Genomic DNA, 23,045 nt, shown 5'->3' with positions numbered 1-23,045 from the left:
AGCCGCTAAAGCTATCGCTCAGCGAAGAAAAAGCAGCAAGTGTAAGAATATGGCGCCGGGAATTTAACGCTTGGTGTCTACTGCAGCGAGCCTGGAGGGACGCCAGCAAATGTCCAATGACTCTAGATCATTGGGTTGCTGAAAAGGCCCAGTCCGAAACTGCGGCTTTCTTTCTTGCTCTCCCAGATGATGTCTTGGAAGTTTTTGATACCACAATCTTCGCGAAAATTACAACAACGGAGAAAAAACAACCCTTAATATATCAGCAGCGCCTAGAGACCATAATGCCTGAACGGTTAGCCATTTTCAACTGCATACAAAAACCTGACGAGTCCGTAACAGATTTCGAAACCCGGATCAGAAGCACTGCCCAAAAGTCCAAATATTTCTGAAATGACGGATCCAGTTCAGGAGCTCATGCGAGACCGTTTGTGCACGGGCGTCCACCACAAAGACCTTAGAGAACTGCCTCTTTACCATTACAAGGAAGACGGGAAAACACCCTATACAGTTCACGAACAACTTGCCCGTGCAAAGTCCTGGGAAACAGCTCAAAATACCAATATAGCCATTATGCACTCAGCCAACCCTAAACTCGAAGAGCAAGTCAGTCAATTGACAAACAAATCGATACAACGCCCTCGTAGAAAATGTGGCTGGTGCGGACGCCAAAGTTACTCCAGCAAGGACTGTCCAGCGACCAGACCAGGTACCTATTGAATTAATTGTTATATGACTGAGAACCACTTTGTTAAGGTGTGCAGATCTCCCAAAGACAAGTTTAAGTTTGAGTTTGAAAAGAAACAAAGAAAAAACAACAAGCGCCCTCCCTCACGGCGCTCAGACACTATTCACCAGTTCTCTTAAGAAAATGGTGCGTCTGCAACGTATTCTGATGATGACGATGACTACGTGGTCCACTCGTTCTCAGCGTTTGCTCTTCATGACGACGCGGAGGACGACAAGTACTTCACCTGGCTCCCAGTTTCTGTTAGCCCCGAAAAGAGTATAAAAGTGTTAATGCAAGTGGACTCTGCAGCGTCCTGCAACAACTTGCCATCATCGGTGTCAGGAAGATATCGTCTCTGGCTCCGCTAAAGCCTTCCCATGTCAGGATATTTCCCTACTCTAGGGAAGCTATTCGTCCGTTGGGTAAAGTCAGTCTAGTTTGCGGGGAAGTCTCACGCTTTGAAACACTAGAATTTCAAGTCATAGACTCGGCGTGCATTCCAGGCAAACCGGCTCTCATAACTGGTAGAGACAATAAGCGTCTCGGCCTGCTGAAATTTCACAAGAATAGAGTATTCTCCTCAACAACGTCAGACTTCAAACTGCCTCACTTCATCTGACTTCCTCAAACCAGCACCTCTTCAGTCAGTGGTCACAGCGGACCTGCAACCAGGCCACCTCCAAAGGGATCAGTTGGTTTACCATGTACAAGGATAACTTTGAGGGTCTGGGAACTGTGGGTCAGCCAATCCGCCTGACCTTGAATCCTGAAGTTCCACCCTGCCATGCAGGCATCCATAGAGAACCAGTAGCGAAACTTGAAAAAGTGAAAGCAAAACTTGACGACATGGTGAAATGTGGAAAGCTCAAGAAGGTGAACTAACCCACAAATTGGTGCAGCAACATGACGGTTAGAGAAAGTGTCCTCCCCGATGGCACCACCAAAGTAGAGCTATTCTTAGATCCTAGCCAAACGTTGAATGAAGCCATCATAATTCCGCGCTACCAAATTCCCACCGTCCAGGTGATACTTCCGCGATTGTCAGGGAAGAAGCACAAGACGTTCTCCATATTTGATGCCCTAGATGGCTTCACCCAAGTTGTGCTAACAGATGAGTCCAGCCTGCTCACCACCATGCACACGTCCTTGGATCGATATTGCTGGCTCCGCCTTCCTTATGGCATTAGTTGTGCTCCGGAGGAATTCCAGTTACGAATGCACGAGGCCCTTGAGAGTCTGCAAGATGCGTACTGCGTAGCTGACGATATCCTAGTCGTGCGCCAAGGCGACACAGTTGAGGAAGCAAACAGAAATCATGATCTCAATGTCCTCGCGTTAATGAAGCGCGCTCGGGATAAGAATCTGAAGTTCAACCCAGAAAAGATTCAGTTCAAGTTGTCAAAGATCACCTTTATGGGCCACATAATATCCGACCTGGGAGTGAAAGCGGACCCGAGCAAGGCCAAGGCCATTTTTGACATGCCGCCCCCTACTGATAAGCAGGGTGTCATGCGCTTCTGTGGCATGGTGAACTACTTGAACACCCTCTGCCCTAACCTGTCGCAAGTGATCAAGCCTTTGCTTTACCTCAGAAAGCAAGATCGTGAATTCATCTGGTCAGACGTTCACCAAGAAGCATTCGCCAAAGCAAAGCATCTCATTGCCAGTGCTCCGTGCGTGGCTTACTTTAATAACAAAAGGCCAGTTACTCTCCAAGTGGATGCGTCACAAGGAGGGCCTGGGGGAGCCCTTCTCCAGCCTAATGATTCCGGAGATCTTCAACCAGTGGCTCACACATCCTGCAAGCTCCGCCCTAACAAAGAAGTGTGGGCTCAAATTGAGCCTAGCCATAGTATCAGCATGCGACAGGTGGGACCCCTGGATTTATGGCAGCGAAGTGAATGTGCACACAGACCACTAGCCCCTAGAAACTATATTGAAGAAGCCTCTACGCTCCGAACCTCGCCGCCTTCAGAAAATGATGATGCGGCTGTAACGCTGCAACATCAGAGTTACATACGAGAAGGGTACGTCACTCATGCTGGCTAACACCCTCTCGAGGAGCCCCCTCCCAATCGTCAACGACTCCAAACAGACCAACTTTGAGATCTTCAGAATTGACATAGACAACAACATCGGAAACCCTCGGGTCACGTCCGAGACATTGAAAGATATCAAAGCTGCAACAGCAAGTGACCCCACACTTTGTAGCCTGAACAGGGTTATAATCACAGGCTGGCCGTCAAGAAAACCGGCACTTCACCAAAGTGTACACCCCTATTGGAACTTTAGGGAAGAGCTTACCTTTTTAAGATGGGTTCATCTATAAAGGGACGCAGGTACGTATCTCGTTGACAAAAAAAAACTTCATTCTGCAGAAGGCTCACGCTGCACACTTTGGAGCTGAATCAAACATACGCCTCTGTAAGGACACCGAATTCTGGCCAGGCGTGAAGTCTGATATTCGGGAAGCATGCCGCTCTTGTAGGAAGTGTGCACAGGACCAAGTAGAGAATGCCAAGGAACCCATGAAGTCCCAGCCTATTCCAGAGTACCCCTGGCAGTTTGTAAGTCAGGGTCTTTTTACTTTAAAGTGATCATTACTCAGATTTTATCGAGGTTGATGAGCTGGAAAACACTTTGTCTGCCACCGTCGTGGCCAAAACTGAAGTCCATTTTGCCCGCCATGATGTCCCTGAAACGATATTAACTGACAATGGAACTCAATTTATTGTATCAGACTTTGAGCGGCTCTGCCAAATGTATCAGACAAACCACGTCATGAGCTCACCTTACTGGCCCAAGGGAAATGGAAAGTCAGAGGCGTCAGTGAAAATCGTCAAGCGCATCTTGAAAAAGTCTGGGAAAGATGGCCTACATGAAGCTCTTCTTGCTTAAAGAAACACCCCCTAAGAGGGACATCTTTTGAGCCCAGCGCAAAGGAGTATGGGATGCCGCATTCGTGGACTTCTTCTATCTCTAAAGAGCTCTTGTTACCGAGCGACAACACTGCTGAAGTAGTCCAAGGAAATATCGCCACTAAGCGCGCTAGGGATAAACAACATTATGACACAACCGCTAGTAGCACTCTACCCTCGTTAGAAATAGGCGACTTTGTTTACGTCAAGCCGTCCCCTCATGACAAGTCCAGTCCTTGGCTCTACGGTCTGGTGACTGCCATTCCGGCTCCTAGGTCCTACATTGTGGAAACACCTGCAGGTTTAACCAGACGGAACCGGGCGCACCTGCGTCCTGCGGCACCGCCACCTCCTGGTGCTCTAGTCCCGAGGTCGTGGATGGACAAGCTGTCTCCCAGTCCTGTGCCGGCTTCGGAACACTCAGCGCGCCTGCCAACCACTCCAAAAGTTGTTCAACCTGTCAATTCACCCTCCACTCCACCGTCCACTCGACTGCCTTGCGCTTCACCAGTTGTCCAACCTGTCCTTCCGCCGTTCACTCCACCTGCAGTGCAATCATCCGCCCCCAATGACCCGCCAGTGCAGAATACTGTAGTTAAAGCCCTCTAAACCAGTCTGTGCCTGTCCCATTAGTAACAAACGTCGAAGAACCAGATGTGTGCTCTCAACCAAGCCCAACTGCCAAGCGGAGCCAAACGAACAAGTCTGAAAAGAACTCGTTGGGGCCGAGTGTCCAAACCGCCTACACGTTTGGACTTATGAACTCCCGTTCTAGCCATCAGTGACATAAAATTGGTCGATATGAGATACACAAGTTACTGTTAATAACAGGTCTTTTTTTCTCTTTCCTTTTCTTTTCTTTTTCTTTTTTTCTCTCCTTTTCGTTGAATTTATGTAAGGACACTTTAATTTATTTAGGAACTTTGTGGCCCACTATAGCTGTGGCACAAGACCCTTTAGGCAATCACTAAATGTCTTGTTCAGCTTATAGCTTTAAAAAAAGGAAGGGGGACGTTAGGGTGCGCGTTGCACTCTGGGCTGCATTATAAAGTAGCGTGTTTTCTCGTCCAACATGGCGTTGTGTGTTGTCTCACAACTGCTGCACTACTGATCCAGATAGTTTTTATAAGTATCGCTCTTTCAGTTAATTTACTTGGAAAATCTTACTCAAGCTTTGATAAGAACTTCTGCAAGTAAGAATCACGCGAAAGAAAATAAGAAGCTAAGTCTGAACCATTAAAGCTATCTCATTTCTGTTAGCTTCCATGGCATTCGTACAGCGCAGCTTGCTACAACCACACATAAGCTCTCAAGTGTAGAAGTGGTTTCGTCTAAGTGTGTTATCTCATAGCTTCTATTGTATTGCATTGTATTGTTAATATTATAGCTAACATCGTCCCTGAAGAAACCGCAATTGTGAACAAAAAAGAGACCAAAACAAAAAATATATATATAAAAGTAATAAATGCCTGTGCAACCGTTATTTAATGCAATAGCTCTGACGAGTTGTTAAGATATTATAACTACCTGCAGGACATTTCAAGCACACAAGTTTACTGTGGTCGGTGGCAGATGGATTGACAAACGTTCCCCTGGGACATGGAAGTAGTTTGTCTCTATCTTGGTCTTTCTTTCTGGCAAATCCAGCTCCAGCCAAAGCCTCGAATAAGGTATCACGAACCCAATAATTATTTGGGATATCGATATAGTCATTGTCATCTTTCCCCAACCCACTAAAATCAAAGACAAAAACACATTAATGCCAGGGTACGACTGAGAAGTCCTGTAATAAGCACAAGTTAATGCAATAAAATCAAAGGTCTCCACGAAACTCTACATACATGCGAATTCTGCAACGTTCTGTGCCTGCCTTCATAAATCTCAGTTTGTCAATGTTTTCTTCGTCCATGTTTCTACGAAATACAAAGACATCATTACACTCTTTCTTTTTTATAAGAATATGTTTTATATGAATGTCGAGGTTGAAATTTGCGAAATCTTTAGGATATTTTGAGAATAAACCCGAGGCTAATATTTTGAAAAGAACATAATTTTGTGTGATGACAATTTGTAAATACAATACGACACAATCATATGATTTTATTGATTAAATCGTATTAAGAGTCCCTGTCCATAAAAATGGAAAATAACTCGGCAACGGTCGAAAATTCGATTTTGCTCATATTTTCATGGTAGATAGGCTAGGGCATGACAAAAACTACTGGATAGTTTTTTGGCAAAATATCCTTTTTTTTCAAAGAAATAGGCACATTACCAAATTCCGTTAAAAGCGTCATTTGACGCACCATTTTATTAAACAAGTTTGGGAGCCTCGCATGCAAAACCGCATCATTCTTCCGTCTTTAAAACACTCAAATATTTTTTTGCAATGTTTAAATGTGTACTGGGTTGATTTTTGGGAATGTTGCGTTGTCTCTTTGGGTGCAAAATAATTAAATTCCGAAGAAATGTATTTCATTCACTTAAAAGTACTTCGTGAATATAATTAATTTTTACCATGTGCGAAACCTGCAAATGGATTAAGCTTCTGGTGGTTTAATCGCAGAAGGATGGTCTAAGATTCCTGTAAAAATTTATTTGGGCAAATGATTGTCAGCGACGCGAGAGCTTTTCAAAGTATGTTAAAAATGCAAATATTTGACCATTCCCTCGTCAAACTTCAATTTAGGGGTTAGACGTATATTTTAGCATGTGCCACATGACTTGACCTATGTTAGGTTGAAATAGACACAGATCTGATAATTTCGAAATGTTCTAACCTCATTTGCTGTAAAAGGGAGGTCCAAAGCCGATTTGATGTGTTTCTCTCATCTTTCGTAGTCATTATTGCGCTTATTTCGTGTTTTCTATATTTCGTGTTTTCCATATTTCGTGTTTTCTTTGTGTCCTTTTTTGTTCCGTATGTTAATGTATTTTTTCACATTCTGAATGCTTTTTTTCTCGCGTCGTATGTAAATTTCGTTGCGTATATATTTGTGTTATCCCTTCATGTTCATTTAGTGCTAGTTTATCGTCCGGTACACTTCTAACTTCTTGGTTCTCAGAACCCCGTTGCCAGCATTTTGGTAAGCCGTTTAGTTTATCGTCTGTTTTGTATTTTCCTCTTAGTTTTCTGCCGTCTTCGGTTAGTACTTTGTATTAATTCGTCTTATGTTTATCTTTAGGAATTTACCTTCCTCCTATGGAAAGTCAAATAAATTTGCTGGTCAGGACTAATTGAATCTCGCTTTAAGTTGTGTCTGAAGTCGGCCCTCTGCCTCTTCAGTCATTTTTCCAGTAGTGTTATGGCTGCATTTGCAACTTTCAGTCTTTCATTATTTAATTGCTACTGTTGGACATCTATTACCATAGAATTCATATACTTGAGCCGAGTATTACGTTCACTGAACATATAGGGCCGAACCCACACACGACCTCTCTCATGTGGCTTTGATAGCTCAGTTGGCAGAGCATTGCACCGGTAACGCAAAAGTCGTGGGTTCGAATCCCGTTCAGAGCCAAAATTGTTTTCAGGTCATTTTTCCAGTAGTGTTATGGCTGCATCCACATCTTTCATTAGGGAGTTTAAGAAACCACGACGGCGACGCCGAGGACAACGTCGGTTAAAAAGTGAACTTATATTTTACCTACGAATCTCGCAATACCCGAAAGTCATTTAGTTTGTTTCTTACTGTCAAAATTACCTCGAAACTGAATATGGAACACAGTGTTAAATTCGGAATATAATTTTTAAAAAAATTACCCGTTGTGGTTCACGTTCTCCAGACAACGCAGAATTTGGTTATTTCACCTTGTTGTTTTGCAAAGGACGGCTAAGAAATGAACCAATAATTATAACACATGTGCACAGCAATTGTTCTGCTCATTAATTCTTTTGTTTAGCGACGTTCCCGTTGCCGTTGCCGTCGTGGTTTTCTTAAACTCCCTAATAATTATTTAATTGCTACTGTTAGATATCTATTACCATGGCTTATGATTGTATTTGGAGTTGTTCTCTCTATCTTGAAGTAAACGGTGTCGTTCGTCACTCCGCATAATTAATGATGTTTTACACAATCGAGGACTCGATCTAAAATTTAGACTACTATTTCAACGGTAATGTCGAGCAGGAAAAAACCTTGTTTAATACTTACAAAATAGTAGGCAGGTTATCGACGTAGTAAGTAGAGTGAAGGCTTATACGTGTTAAATTTGTCCTCATCATATATCTAAGAAAAGGCAAAATACAAAGCAGCAACTAAATACACAAAAAAAATGATTAAAATAAATAAATAATTAAATAAATAAATAAATAAATAATTCGCACTGCTTGGATATAAGGTAGAGCTGTGGGTCTGATCCATTCAGTATAACTGGTATTAAAAAATGCTCCGATACTTTATCCTAAAGAGAAAATATTCAGTTTTAAAAAAACAGGTGCTAACTTAACTTGATTCGGGAAAGATTTTAAATGCCGAAAAAATGACTTTGGGAAATCGGTGAAATTCCTGATTTAGGCATGAAATGGAGACATGTGCCTTGGTGACAAATTTATTTCAACTACGCCATCGGAACCCTTTTATTTCAAAATCCGCTTGGGTTAAGCTATGAGAGCGCGGCGCTGCTGAAACAAGGTTTAACGAAAATATTAGCTTAAAGTAACAGTAGGTTGTTGGGTGTTGTTCAGAAGGCATGCAGGTTTGGTGAGTGATTAAAGCCGTGGTATTATGCCCAATCAGCGCCATCAGGTACCCAAGCTAAGGATGGGCGGTGGTAATGGCGAATGGTCAACTGACCAATGTTTTTTTAGGATCATGTAAATATTGATGCTACAACAAGTATCATGTTAGCTTCTACATCTGCTTATGTCCCGTTCTTTCTAACTTACATATGTAAAAACCTTTTTGAAAGAATATTAAGACTGAGATTGGCTACATTTTAAGATTACCGTAGAATTCCGAAAGTAACGGCCCCCGTTACTTTCGGAATTAGCAGGCAAAAGGGACTGCTACTTTCGGATAGCCGTTACTTACGGGTAGCGGCTGTTACTTTCGGCAGGTTAAAAAGCGTTTGCACGGTAACATTCGTTTCAGACAAAGCGGACACGTAACTCATGGAATTAAAAGTTTCCTTTTTTTGTATATTCCTAACTACCCACATAAACGAAACAGACTGTATAAACAAAAGACGTCCTAATCGCTGGTGCTGTGGGGCGAAAGTATAATGGTTAACGTTGCATTATATCGCAACGTATCTCATTACACTTCGATACACTGCAGTATTATCATTTGGCTCTGCTGCTAGAATACAGCTTATAAATCATACTTTGAAGAAGCATTCAGTTTAGTTCGAAATAAGATTCCAAATAACTCTTCAAGTTGTTCAGTCCTGCAGTCAGGCTGTTCCATCCGCATTGCGCTTGAGAAGAAAAAGTTTCTCTTTTAGTGACTTCTTCAAAGGGCCGCTATTTTCGGGTGGCCCGTTACTTTCTGAGGAACAGTTACTTTCGGAATTCAATAGGAAGGTAAAGAATTAACGTCATTTTCGGGGAGGCGTTATTTTCAGAATTCTACGGTATGTTAAGAATATATCTGTCTGTGTTCCCAAAAAACAGAATTTGACAAGTCCCTGGTAATCTTGATTCATTCCTGTCCTAGAGCTAGCTTCCGACAAGGCTTCTGCCTTTTTGAGGCCAGAAACACTAAATTACTTCACGGTCTTTTTATTGAATCTTGAGTTGGGCATATTTTAAGTGGTACTATGACGAAAATCGCATCTTTCCCACCTAAGCCATTTTAAAACATAAACAAGTAGTCTGTATGAGAAGAGAATGCTATTTACTATTTTCATTTTCTCTTTTTGTTCCGGTGATGACGTCATACACTCAACGAAATCTTGATCAAATATGACGAAGAAAGATATCTCGGTCAATTTGAATCGGAAATGTTTGATTTTTTGCAGTAAGATTCTGCTAGATATGCTCCACAATACCAGCTTAACAGTTTTGTTACCAGACCTCCCCACCACCTTTGGTGTTTGATTTTGATTTTGTTTATTGTGCTTAATATGCATGATCCAGCAAGCATATAAATACGTTAACTTGAGTTCGTTGCCTCGTTTAATGTTTTTTGAGCTGAAAATCGCTAACATATCAAAATCAAGTGGGTGGGGACTGGGAATGAGTGAGTTGCCATGGGAACATAACTTTTTTTGTAGCCGTAGGTTTGTTTCCTGTAGAACTATTAGCCTACCAAGTACCAATGGTCTGTGCTGCAAATATGTGATTTGCATGATGGCGTCATTTGACAACAACTACCAGAATCCTTCACTTTTTCTGTTTCTTGTGCTAATCAGGACAATTGTTATTAAAACCCACTGAGAATTCAAAATTTAAACAATTAAGAAAAAACGAAAGAAATTCTGGTAGTTGTAGTCAAATGACGACAACGTGCAAATCTGCTTATACTCGTAGTATATCATTAAATTTTGTAATTGTATTGTTTTTAGTAATTTCTTAGCACGGCTTTCTTAGAAACCAATTCTTTGTGATTGAAGAGGTAAATGTTTTAAAATATGCCTGTCTGTATTCGCAAAAACATAGCCACAGAATTTGACTTGTCACTGATAATCTTGATACAATTCTGTCCTAGAGCTAGCTTTCCACAAGGCTTATCGTAGCCCAAATAAAAGGAAATAACTCTCTTGTATGCCTTTTGAAGCCAGGAAGACTAAATTCACCGTCTTTTCATTGGATTATAAATTGTACAATTTAATTAAGAGAACTTTCGACATGAAATTCGCGTCTAAATCAACACATACATACACATATCAAAATCTCGGCGAAGAGCTGATCTATGGCTTTCTAAACGGCTGCATCGTCTTAAATGGACTGAACAAGAGCTTCCTACATCGAGAATCGATTGAACTTCAAACAAACTAGGCCATAATTATGAGCAAACGAACACTCCGTATGTTGTCAGTACTTCAATTATCGACCGGAAGCCACACAAACAAATTTCTTCCGCACTAGCGAATCAAAGACAGTTCTGATAGTTAGCTAGGCCGAAAACGCCTAAAATTGATGAAACAAGGAAATTCTATTCACGATCGGCCTTTGACGTGATTTCATTCACTCGGTTTGTGGTCATGTTTTGCTCGGAAATAGCAATGTCCCGGATGTACTTGAATTTCATCGAGTGGGAAAGTCTTAAGCCGCATCAAAGTTCAACCCAGATAACGCCAACAGCAGCTAGAAATGTCTAGTCCATTACACTCCTAAGTCCTAACTGATGCAGCTAAAACTCCTTGCTGTCTAAAGCGAGCACAACATTATCGCCACAGTGCAAACGGCCTAATATTAGGGGGCTAAATGACTTCCCGTTTCCGCACATCTCAGGGCCCTTTCATGTACGATAATGGACGACGCTTGCTAGCAAAGCGTTAGACTTGCGCCTACATTGGACTTAATGATATCCTCGAGCAGACTTCCTTTAGACAGCAGTTATAGAACGTTAATAGATCAGCGCCTTCTCCGAGTCACGGCGAACTGAAATTCAGACGAGTGTAGCCTGGGCTAAAGTAAACGCCAATTGAATAAAGCAGGGGGTAGGGGGTAGCGATAAATGATTAAAAAGAAATAAATGAATAAGTGAAACGTACAGAAATAAGTTCTGTACATTTCATGCTAGCTAAGCCTTACAAGGTGCTGCCATTAGGAAAGCCAACAACAACAACAAAATCAGAGGTTACATGAATGAAGGGGTTCATATCTGCGGGCATGTTTTTGGAAAAACAGTCAGATGTTTATAATCGGTAACAGTTTGTTCAGAAACAGAAATAATTATTTGAGTACTCTTTTCATTTCACAAAGAAATAGTACCTGTACTTATGATCTAGTCACGTGACAATCACGTGCCGATATTTCTTGCACACCCTAAATGTGGACCAACAATGTCATTACAGAATAGGGTAAAGAAGAGCACATACATCCTGTGTTGATATATTTAATTTTAAAACTGAAATTCGTACGATGAAAATAGATTTACGGCAAGCTTGACTGAAATCAAATCAAGTATTCAAGTATTTTTTTTTATCAAAAACAACTTTGAAAACTGACAGGTAACATGGAATTTTGAACAAATTCTATTAGGATCAGGTTAATGATCTTAATAGAAGGAGATTAGCTTTGGAATATTTGCATGTGCCAGCACATCCTTGTTTGCAGCCACATGTAAGGAGTTCAAGGCAGGCTTTGGCTCCTATTGCTCGTTTTCATGTGACGTCACCATTTTCCAAAACTAAAAATGAGGGTCTCCCAGGGGTTTGGGGGAAGAAGGGAACATTGGTAAAATATCTAAGGGAACAAGGGAACATTAGCCATTTTTGGGCGAGCAAAATTCGAAAAATCACAAAGGGGAACACATAACGAAAATGTGTGGGAACATGGGAACATAGGGCAATTTTGGAAGGGAACAAGGGAACAAAGACCCCCCTGGGAGACCCTCAAAAATAATGACCAATCCTTCTGAATTTTAAAATTAATCAGATCTAAGATCCTTTAATAACTTGACGTTTTCCAACCTTTAAGCTCGACAGGGTTTCAAATTTTGTTATAGAGCGCATTTAAATTTCCAAGTTTATGCATTCCCTGACATTAAAATGACGGCCCGAGAAGGCCCTCGCGTAGGTCAAAAACTGAGTTATCGCTCAAGTTTATGCTAACTGAACAGTTGTTTCAATAAAATGAGTATTGATTTCAATGCGTTGGAGTTCTAGAGTAATAACCTTTAGTTTCAATGGCAAAACTCAATGACAGATGTTTCTGTTACTTCAAGCCGCCATGTTGGTGCCCCTCCGAGATACACCAACATGGCGTCTCCATACAAAGCTCTATAAATTTGGATGAGACACCGTTCCGAATAACGCGACCACACAGACCACACAGACCTAAATCTTGGCGCAGCCGTTTATATTTCAGTCATATCCCAGGTTCTTGACTTTCCTGATTTATTGAATGGTTGGGATTTTATTTTTGATGGTGTGACAGCGCAAACCAGCAATAGGAAGGGCCATCCACACAGGTTTCCACCTGCCATTCATGTTAGTCTAGCCTATCCCTCTGGTCAAGAAACCATCTACAGGCTTGTGTACCGAGATGCTACTTTGGTAATTAAACTTCTCCGATTTTAAAGCATGCTGTAATAGTAAGTCCTACATAAGCAAAATTAGTAGAATTCTACTAGCAGACTAACGCAAATGTTGTAATCTGATTGGCTGAGCCATTGCACATTATTTAAAGGAGAACTGAAGGCAAAAACTGTCATGTTTTGTAGCACTTTTTTTAGAAAGCCTAACATAAGTAAAGTCGAGATTAGATAGTTATTCCTGTCCGTTTCTTGGTTTTCGCGAGAAAATTACGTTTGAAACTGCGTTTTTCCCGTTTTTTGGGCCTTTTCATTGCGGGCCCGTAATGCGTGTCAGCGGTAGGCTGTGACGTATGATATGAAAAACACTGATTTCGTAAACAAGAAGAAAACAAGCGATAGGAGCTGAAAGTGGTCGTTCTGTCGCGGATTTCCGTTGCTATTTCCAACATGAGTGGTGTACAGCCATTTCAGTTTGAGCCAACCTATCCTCCTGGTGAAGAACCAGTTGATTCGGAGGAAGAAGGAGACGAAGGAGACGGCGAATTAGCCAATTTTGATGTTAGAGTTGGAAACATCGAATGGTGCATTTGTGGGGGCAATTGTGTTCCAATGTCGACGGCCGATGAATGTTTTTGCTGTCAAGAATTGGAGGCCCTCAATCAAAAGTTCGAAGAGTGGGGGGTTGAATGTATAACCGACCACGAAAAGTTTAGAATCGCGTGTCTGGATACGGACGTGCTAAATACTGCCCTTGTTGCAACTCACAACGCACGCTGTAATCCCTTGCCGGAACCCATCGAGAACAGATTAGTAGTTTTGAAAATATAGCCGCAAAAATTATTTGTTCATTGTATAATCCACATATTTTTAATCTCTTCTAGAACATGGCGTTTAGCAGCCTACCGTCAGTCTACTTGGTGGGTTCATGGCGTACTGGGGGAAAAAAAAAACCGGCGGGTGATTCCAGCGTGCGTTGTGAAAGCAATTAGAAATAAATTTCCAGAGGAGAGTGGTGAATATGCCAGATTCAAACCGGCGGAAATCGATTTAAATTACATTTTCGAGACAAGCAATCGTGGATGTTAGCATGCTTTATTGATATTGATTTCTACAAATTTATGAATTTTAAAAACAGTACTCGTCTTGGGCTAATACTTTTATATTGATCTCTAAAATTAACCAGTTTTATTTTCCAGTAGTATACTGGTTCTTGTAATTATTTTTTTGATTTTCAACAAGTTGTTAAATCCACCTTAGAAATATTTATAAGTAACAGTAGTGATCAAGCCCAATATTCCTGGTTTGCTTTGAATAAATTTTGATTTGAAATTTGAAAAAAATCTATTGCTTGCTGTTGTTTTCAATGTATAAATTGGATGTCATGTTGGCTAACACTCTTTTATACTCTAAAATTGATACTCTTATATTGATCTCTAAAATTAACCAGTTTTATTTTCCAGCAGTATACTGGTTGTAATTATTTTTTTTGATTTTCAACAAGTTGTTCAATCCACATTAGAAATATTTATAAGTAATAGTCATGATCAAACCCAATATGGATGGTTTGTTTTGATTTAATTTTGATTTGAAATTTGAAAGAAATGTATTGCTTGCTGTTGTTTTCAATGGATAAACAGGATGTCATGTATTTAAGAAAAAAAAATGTTGCTTTACATTTTTTTATTTGTCTGACATTTTCTTTGAAAAAAATAATGTTAATCATCCATGATCACAGGTATTTCGATCATTTGATATATGACCTTGCATCTTGCCTATTTGAAATAAGCATATGTTATTGCTTTTTTTAATTTTTTGCTATTGCTTTATGTAGTTACTAAGCAGTTTGCAAGCAACGCTTTTATGAAAGACTTTTTTTTATCGGTTTGGACATTTTTTCCTGTGTCAAATTACATGGAAGCTTACGGACACAGAGTAAATAACTCTTAGAAGTGTACACCACATGTAGTCTTAATCCAAACAAGCCATTTCTATTCAAAAAAATATTAATAATAATAGCTGTATTAATTGTTGAAGGGCTGACTGGGCAAGATGGCTTGTTATTATATTGTTCAGCACACCAACATCATTGCTTTAATTAACCTAAACTTAGCAACAGTTTGATTTGAAAGTTAATTAAATGAAAATAATTTTTCCCAGAGCAAACCATCAAAAAGGGAAGATTTTTTTGGTATACATGTACAAAAACATATCAAAGAATGAGTGAACACATTGCAAGTATCAGAAAATCTAGATATGTGCCTTGCAATAACGTTTGCTTTATCTGGTAGAGGGGTGCAAGCAATGTTGCGTGGGATATGTGCTTCTGTGAGAGTGGTAATTCTTTCAGCAGCATCTTGACACTTCCTTTCGACAATTGCATCTAGCAATGGGCGTACATGATCCCTTGTTGTCTTCTGCATGATTGGTTTAGCAATCCACTCCTTACTTCCTTTGGGGAAGACCACCTTGAAACGAAGCTCTCCCTTGGTTTGTACCTTCGAAGCGGTGGCATGGTCTCCGCTGGTGTTGGCATTGTGGTCAAGGACTGCTAGCTGTGTTCGAGCAACCATGCCCTTATACCAAAAGTGCTTCCGATTGGGGAGGTATTTTGTCTAGACGCTGTGATACACCTCCAAAGATCCAGTGTGACAGCTGAGTGTTAACTGCTGGATGTCTTTCAGTAGATTTTTGTCAAATACTACTTCTTTTAATGCCTCATGTACTGGTGAACCTGGCCTTAGCCATCTCTTGGTTCTGGCCACATTTCTTGGGATGGGTGGGTGAGGACATTCATGATAATGATCTGCACTGTCCCAGTGACGGATGTTGGCAGTGTGGTGGACAATTGATATCCACTTCTCTCGTAAGAGTTCCTTGTCCCCATTGCATGTGTTGGCACACCACCAGAGATGGTTGGAGACTGACTTGATCCAGGGAAAAAGATCACCACAGTCCTTCTTCTTTGCCTTTTCAGTTAGGTTTTTAGTGACACTTTTTGCTAAATGCCACACATCAAATTGGTGATCCACATCAGGGTAGATTCGTTTCATATCTGACTTAATGCTTACATGGCAATCAGTTGTCACAACCTTCACTTTAGCCCCTTTACCCTGGATATTTTCCATGCACCTTTTAAATCCTCTCTCCATAGCATTACCGCTGGTCACTTCACTGACCTGAACAATTTGGAAGTCAACAATTTGGTCGCTACTTTGATCAATCATGGTGTAGGTGCCATATTTTCCATTATGCCCTGGGCTGTCGAAGCGATCATCTCCAGAAAGCCACAACTCTGTGTCTCTCAACTCATTAAAAACAAAATTTTGTTCTCCCTCCCAAACTTCATTAATTACTGGGAATAAATGTGAGTCTTGAATGTTACAAAATGTTTTCTCACTGAAAAAACATAACTTTACTATTTCAGCTAATGTAGCTATCTTGGTGTAGGTGGCTCCACTTAGAAGAATTGACGAGGACATCAACAGGTTTCCAGCAGCCATCCCTTTGATCATTGGGTGGCTGTTCCGGAAGTAGGTGTGGCCATTTATGCACTTAAGTGCAATAAGCAACAGAGAACCCTGGGTAGATTCATGCCTTTTTCTTATGGCAGCACCGCATTCAGGGCATCTTTTAAAAAGCTTAACTAATTCTAGTTTGAACACAAGGAACTTAACATCATCTTGTGGGTTGACAGCTTTTGAGTCTTAAGTTTCTGACTGTGAATTGTTTGAGTGATCTGACATTTCACCATTTTCCAATGGTACATAAGATGGATCCTTTTGAGGTGAGTTGTCTGGGGTGATTTTCTGTTCATGGGAAGGGCCTGCTTCATCAGGAAAGATCACTTCCTCTTCGTAAAAGTTTTCGTGAGTTTGAGTGTTTTGGTCACACAGGATCACATCAAATGAAGACTTGTACGTTTAGGACTCGGTTGATTTCATCATAAGTTGTCCTCCTCGTGTGTCAATTTGACACCCAACATCACTGGTAGACTTATGTGTCGGTACACTTGTTTAATTTGCTTTCGTCGGTTCTACATTAAGTTGCACCAACGGCCCCTCCAATGCAACCTCACTATGATCTCTGCCCTGGGTATTTAGACAGCCAACTTCCGGGTCACATTCACTTGAGGTACTAGCTACAGGCTCTGCATGTACACCCTGGGAATTTTGAAGGGCAGCTGCTGAATTACATTCAGTGGAGGTACTAGCTTCCACGACATTAGGGAGTTTAAGCAAATCACTACGGCTGGTGCTGTTACGGCTGCCGTGACTGAAAAGGTCTGGGGAGAGTACGTCTCGGTGGTTTGCCAAATTTTAAGTTTAGCAAGCAAAGCGAAATGCAAAGATGAAACAAAAATCGGCTAAGGAATTTAAAATCTCTTTTATTTAGTTTCTTACAGGCAAATGGCTTCGCTCAAAGGACGACGGCCGTTATTCGCCTTCCTAGGAGGAACATGCAGATTATTTCTGATCGAAAGCGAATGCCATACACTATGTACCATAACAATTTGATGGATGAAATATATAATTTCAGAGACAAATATCTGAAAGAATATCGAGTGAAGAACACGAAAATCAATACTTAAAGAAGCAAAATAGCATCGAATAGTTATCCGGATATAAAACATCTTGACTAAACACTAAAAGCAAACTTAACCGAAGAAAAAACAACCTCGTGCTCAACACGAATATTTCACTTGACTCACTTCGCCATTCCAACACCTTTGCCACAACTTATCGTAAATTCAGGATACGGATTTACAAGCGTATGAGAGGCAACCTTGACACAATCTTTGACTTAAATTGACTTTAAAGGATATAGTATCCAATGGAATTCTTAAAATGCCTATATGTCCTTTGAAAAGGGCCAGAGAAGCGAAATAAACCCAACGTTGTTGCCACTACGGCAAAACATCCCGACTCACGTAGTCAGATTTCACGCTACGGCTGGATGCAACCGACGTACACAGGAGCCCATGACCAGGAGCCTCCATACGTACTGTACCCTTGAGTCAACCCTTTCCCGTATTAATTTATTTTTAGAATTGATCTCCCGCAGGTTTCCCGCATTTTCCAGGCATTCCGCCATTACTGTTATTATTTCGCTGTAAGCTGTGACCAGCGGCGTGTGACGGGCGTGTGACGTATACAATAGCTTCCCTCTGATTGGGCGTTTTAAAGAATTTGCGGGAACACGAGAGCCCCGCGGTGTCCTAAAAATAAATTAATACGGGAAAGGGTTGACTCCAAGGGTTAGTATGGGAGATGAAGGCTCCTGGTCATGGGCTCCTGACGTACATACGCAGTGTCTCATTTTGGGGAAAATTTACTTCCGGCAGCCATATCAGCGCCAGGCCGTAGCGATTTGCTTAAAATCCCTATTGACAGGGGGAAACATGCTGCGTCGTGGTGAGTGATGCAATATACTCCAAACCAAAGCAGACATTCCGTAAATTGGTGTTTAGCAATTGCGTAAACGTTTCCCCTGCATATATGTAAGATTAGAAGGTACTTCGAGTTGCGTCTGGCTAAAATTAATTCAGATTCTTACCTCTTTCTTTGCCCTCTCATGCAAACGGTTTTCAGACGATAGCCGAGGCTTCTTCCTTGGCCGATGGACAAAAATTGTTGGTACAGCATCCGACTTCAATGTACGTTTTGCTTTCAACTGAAGTAGTTCTGCTTTAAGATCACGTTCAAAGCAGTCCGGCTCGAACTGATCGGAACACAACCGAGTATCTTTGGTAGCCACAAAGTCAACTCGGAATATTTTTGCTAACCACTCTTACAAGAGAGAACCTTCTGTAGGAAGACGGTGGAAACTTATTCCATGCTCCTTGCTAACAGATCGAGAATCATTCGAGCATCCAACAGCACAACATTAGGGACTTTAAGACACGCTACGGCGAGTTGCAACTACGGCTACTTTGGCCGTGAGGGACTAGGCTGACAACGGTGTTTTACTCGCCAAAATCAAATGATTAAGATTTTGCTGTACGGCAACGGTGTGTGCAGTCTCTACGTGTCTTTACAAAAATGACTACTTTCAGGGAAACCAGAGATTATTCTACTTTCATACGAAATAGGCTTGATTAATGACAATGATTTCCTTTTCCGGTATCCGTCTTACATCTCCCAGAACTCAGATTTGCCTTTTCGAACTTGATAAAACCGCCTGTAATTCCAACCACAAAACAAAATATAAACTCTGATATAAAAAAAAAGCTCGATTTCAACGCGGACAGTTTGTTCGTACAACGATTACGTGATAAGCCCGAAAATACAAAACTTTCGATTATAATAAAATACATTTTGAACAGTAATAAACAATTATAGCTCAGATTAGAACATACGAAGCTTTCTTATCTACGGCTGTTCGACCCGATACTAATATGACTGAATTGATCATCTCGCGGTAGGTGCTAAAATCGTTCAAATTTTCTGTACAAATGTCAAAGAAACAATGATCTTAGAACTGATTTTTATGATTGAGAACTTTATCTTCAAACCAGGCTGTTCAAACAGTGAAAAAAGCGTTAAAATGAGAAGTAAACAGCAGGCTTATGTTCACGTAGTGAAGAGTACGTGAAACCAGTCAGTTTCCCGTAGTAGAAAGCAAGGCTACGGTGGGAAAGCCGTACTGGTACGCGCGTCATGACGTCACCGGAAGTGATCTTTACTATCTGCCGCCGTACTACAGCCTAGCCGTACCATATCTTAAAGTCCCTAATACACCATTACGACGGAACAGAGGAAACGATCGATATGCCAAAAAGTGAGTAGTGAGTCTTACGAAAAATGGACAGCTTTATTTAAACCAAAAAGATTAACACAAGACCGGAAAAAAAATCTTCCTAAAATATTTGAAAAAGTTGCGATAAGACATTACCAGTTGCGAAAGAAATGTGACGTGCACTGTAAATCAAGCTCAGTATTTTACGAAATTGCAATCATGGGATTTCCGTCTAGTGAAGCGCCGAACTAACTCGAAACGTAATTCAGTCAAACCCTAAAACTGTCGCAACGTTAACTATAGAAGCTTTTAGAAGCTGACAATGAATAATTATGCAATTAACTAAAAAGACACAAGACCTGGCAAATTCAATGTTTATTTCAAGCTCAGAACATATTCACTCGCTACAGCTGTCGAAATCTGCTTTGACTTCTCTCACTATACTAAGAACAATTTAAGTAAACAAATATTCAAAACCAGGTGAATTTCATAATAATGAAAAAGGAAAATAAGTAGGCCCAATTCAAATAACCGGAGTAAATAATCCTATGCAACATACTTCGTGGGGCGGGTGTTTCTATCGAACGCTCACAGATGGTTTCGATTGCGGACGAAAACTCACGCTTCCATGTCCAAGCTGAAACATTCCAGTGAAGATATCACGTAGAGGACTGCTTAAAGGCATCTTTCCATGTTACATGTTGCAAATCTTTCTTACTACATTAACCAACAATGTCAACATCACTCAAAACCCTTCTTCTGTTTTTAAGTCTCTCGCACATGTTCCCCATATCATACGTCATAAACTACTGACGTGACCCTCCCATTCTGAGCCGCTATGCCAACAGCCTAACATCACAGTAAAAACTTTTTTTTGACGTCAAAAAAAGGCCGAAATGGCAAAAAAAGTTTGAAACATCAATATACTAGGTCTAAACTATAAGAAAAAAATACTTGATTTTTGCCTTCAGTTCTCCTTTAACAATTAGATTATGAGCTCGAAATGTCTATGAGGTGATAGTTGATTCGGCCTGCGGCCTCATCAACTATCGCCTCACAGAAATCGAGAGCGAATAATCTAATTGTTTCAGTAGAATTCTAACTGAAATAAACGCAAATAACGGTTTCTAATTATTTTTCTAAGCATTATTGAACTTTACGCTTTAACAAAATCGCACGCATTGAATTGTCCTTGGTAAATTTGCAGTTGCTTACGCGCGCGCACCCATGTTTTCAATAATTTTAAGTTTTTAAAGTCAAGAAACCGCTAATGTCCTTCTTTTAGTCTTCTCAGGAATTTAATTATCCATTTACATTTAAACTTTCTTCCAAAACTTCGGAAAAACGATAAACATCGCATTTTGTGGACGATCAACAGCCGCTGCACTCTAATTAGCAATTAGATTATTCGCTCTCGATTTCTATGAGGTGATAGTTGATGAAGCCGAAGGCCGAATCAACTATCGCCTCATAGAAATCGAGAGCGAATAATCTAATTGTTTTAATAGAATTCTAACTTAAATTAACGCAAATAATGGTTTCCAAATATTTTTCGATGCGTTATTGAACTTTACGCTCTAACAGAATCGCACGTGTTGAATTGTCCTTGGTAAATTTGCAGTTGTCTACGCGCGCACACCGGTTTTTCAATAATTTGAAGTCAAGAACCCGTTTATGTCGTTCTTTTTGTCTTCTCAGGAATTTAATTATCCATTTACATCTAAACTTTCTTCCAAAACCTCGGAAAAATGATGAAAACGTCGCATTTCGTGGACGACCGACAGCTAGTGCATTCTAATGGCTGATAGTATACGAGTAGCCGGCTCAGCCAATCAGATTGCAGCATTTGCATTAGTATACTAGTAGAATTCTACTAATAGCCATTAGTGTGCAGTGGGTTGGTTTGGTCGACAAAATTGCAACGTTTCCTCGTTTCTCCGTAGTTTTGAAAGAACATTTACAAAAAAATGAATAAACATAATTCCTGAGAAGACTAGAAGATGAGCATTTACGGTTTCTTGAATTAAAAAAGTTCGAAATTTTTGAAAGAAACTGATAAGCGCACGTACACAACTGCAAATGTCAAATTGACAATTAATTCAATCCGCACGAGTTCTGTAAAGCTTGAAGTTTACTAAGACCAGGAATAATTGAAATCGCTATTTGAAGGAAATTTCAGTTAGAATTCTACTAAAACAATTAGATTATTCGCTCTTGATTTCTTTGAGGTGATGGCTGATTCGGCCTTCGGCCTCATCAACTATCATCTCATAGAAATCTCGAGCTCATAATCTAATTGTTAATTAGAAATCAACTTTGTTATTGCTGTCCCTTTCGTTACACATTTACTAGTATAAAAACAGTAGAATAAGTCGAAATGAAAGTCTGAATTTCACTGTACTCTTTAAAAAAATATCGCACACGCAATTTACTCGTGTACGAGGTATGGTCCCTTTGGGGTCTGATTTGGTTCATGAAGATTTCTTTGCAGGATTCATTTACATTTAACCCATTGCTAATCTTGTTGTAAAGAACTACTTGAAAATGGAATCATGCTTGGTCAACTCATATTAAGGGTGATCTTACAGGAAATTAAATGCCTCCGTCATGTCAGTGAACAACGTTTATGCGTTGCAAGCAGACTTCTTCCCCTTGCCAAGAAACAGGAGGTTGCTGCGTTTAATCAATCAATAAAATAGTGCCCGATATGTCGGCACTATCGGGAAGTATACCCGACATGTTTTAGGACCAAGACATTCGTAAGTAAAACCCACACTGATGTACTGGACATATTTCTCCATGTCCGAACTAATTTAGATTGCACTGCAGATGAATACTGTATAATGAAAAAAGCCCTATCATTATGACAAGAACACCTGTATCCACTGTGCGCACGAGAACCTGACTGTATACATTGTTCAGCATCTGTTGAAGATGAACAGCTATCCTCGTGTCAGCTCCCTAGTGGACGCATTTCTGTATAAAAGTAGAGACCCTGCTTTCAAAAACCGATTCGTCGGAGGCAAAGTTTAATTCTTTAATCTCTGGAAACTTGAAGTTTGCAACTCTGCTTGTCAGCAGGGAAAAGAGATCTTTATGGCTGGTGTTGTCTAAGGAAAATGCTTTCCAGTTTGGAGGAGTCTTGGTGTCAGCTGTCACCTTTTTCTGAGCTTTAGTCCTCTTCTCTTTGGCTGAATTTTTGCCGGGGTAGGTGGAAAACGCAGGACCGGGGCCAAGGGGTACGAGGTAAGGGGTCCCTGGGTGTGGAAAACACGGGGTCTGGTGGAAAACACGGGGTCTGGAAAACACGGGGTCTGGCGGAAAACACGGGGTCTGGTGGAAAACACAGGGTCTGGTGGAAAACAACGCAGAACCATTCTTATTCGCCAAAAATAGTAAAAATGGGAAGTCGGAATTTTGTTAGTTTAAATTGCAATCAAACTCTTGGCGTGAAACGCCTTTCTCAAACATTTCGTGAGAAAGAAAACCATTCAAGAGCCAACGTGCCGTGCAGTG

At 40.7% G+C, this 23,045-nt stretch overlaps 2 protein-coding genes and 1 pseudogene across 2 annotated transcripts; 1 reads left to right on the top strand and 2 right to left on the bottom strand.

Moving 5' to 3' along the window:
- Nucleotides 1-5,040: 5,040 nt before the first annotated feature.
- LOC145500499 (uncharacterized) lies at nt 5,041-5,580 on the bottom strand. Its single transcript, XM_081480035.1, has 2 exons — nt 5,490-5,580; nt 5,041-5,381 (listed from the first exon to the last, which is right to left on the bottom strand). Exons 1-2 carry the CDS (start codon nt 5,555-5,557, stop codon nt 5,129-5,131), a joined length of 321 nt encoding a protein of 106 aa, XP_081336161.1. The 5' UTR covers nt 5,558-5,580; the 3' UTR covers nt 5,041-5,128.
- A 7,603-nt stretch (nt 5,581-13,183) lies between these two features.
- On the top strand, nt 13,184-13,987 carry LOC145500510 (uncharacterized). Its single transcript, XM_081480040.1, has 2 exons — nt 13,184-13,597; nt 13,673-13,987. The coding sequence occupies exons 1-2, from the start codon at nt 13,242-13,244 to the stop codon at nt 13,878-13,880; spliced, it is 564 nt and encodes a 187-aa protein (XP_081336166.1). The 5' UTR covers nt 13,184-13,241; the 3' UTR covers nt 13,881-13,987.
- Nucleotides 13,988-14,513: 526 nt separating this feature from the next.
- LOC145500084 (uncharacterized) lies at nt 14,514-22,330 on the bottom strand (annotated as a pseudogene).
- Nucleotides 22,331-23,045: the final 715 nt, after the last annotated feature.

This window comes from Orbicella franksi, chromosome 10, assembly GCF_964199315.1.
Source record: "Orbicella franksi chromosome 10, jaOrbFran1.1, whole genome shotgun sequence".
NCBI lineage: Eukaryota > Metazoa > Cnidaria > Anthozoa > Scleractinia > Merulinidae > Orbicella > Orbicella franksi.
The sequence above is the reverse complement of the archived record's forward strand: the minus strand, read 5'-3'. Positions and strand labels throughout refer to the sequence as shown.

What these genes read in the sequence shown, in the direction of transcription:
- LOC145500499 (XM_081480035.1), bottom strand. Translation starts at nt 5,557, where the DNA reads ATGGACGAAGAAAACATTGACAAACTGAGATTTATGAAGGCAGGCACA. An exon ending in GAACGTTGCAGAATTCGCAT is followed by an intron (nt 5,382 to 5,489) that starts GTATGTAGAGTT and finishes CTTTGATTTTAG; the next exon opens with TGGGTTGGGGAAAGATGACA.
- LOC145500510 (XM_081480040.1), top strand. Translation starts at nt 13,242, where the DNA reads ATGAGTGGTGTACAGCCATTTCAGTTTGAGCCAACCTATCCTCCTGGT. An exon ending in TTGCCGGAACCCATCGAGAA is followed by an intron (nt 13,598 to 13,672) that starts CAGATTAGTAGT and finishes TTTAATCTCTTC; the next exon opens with TAGAACATGGCGTTTAGCAG.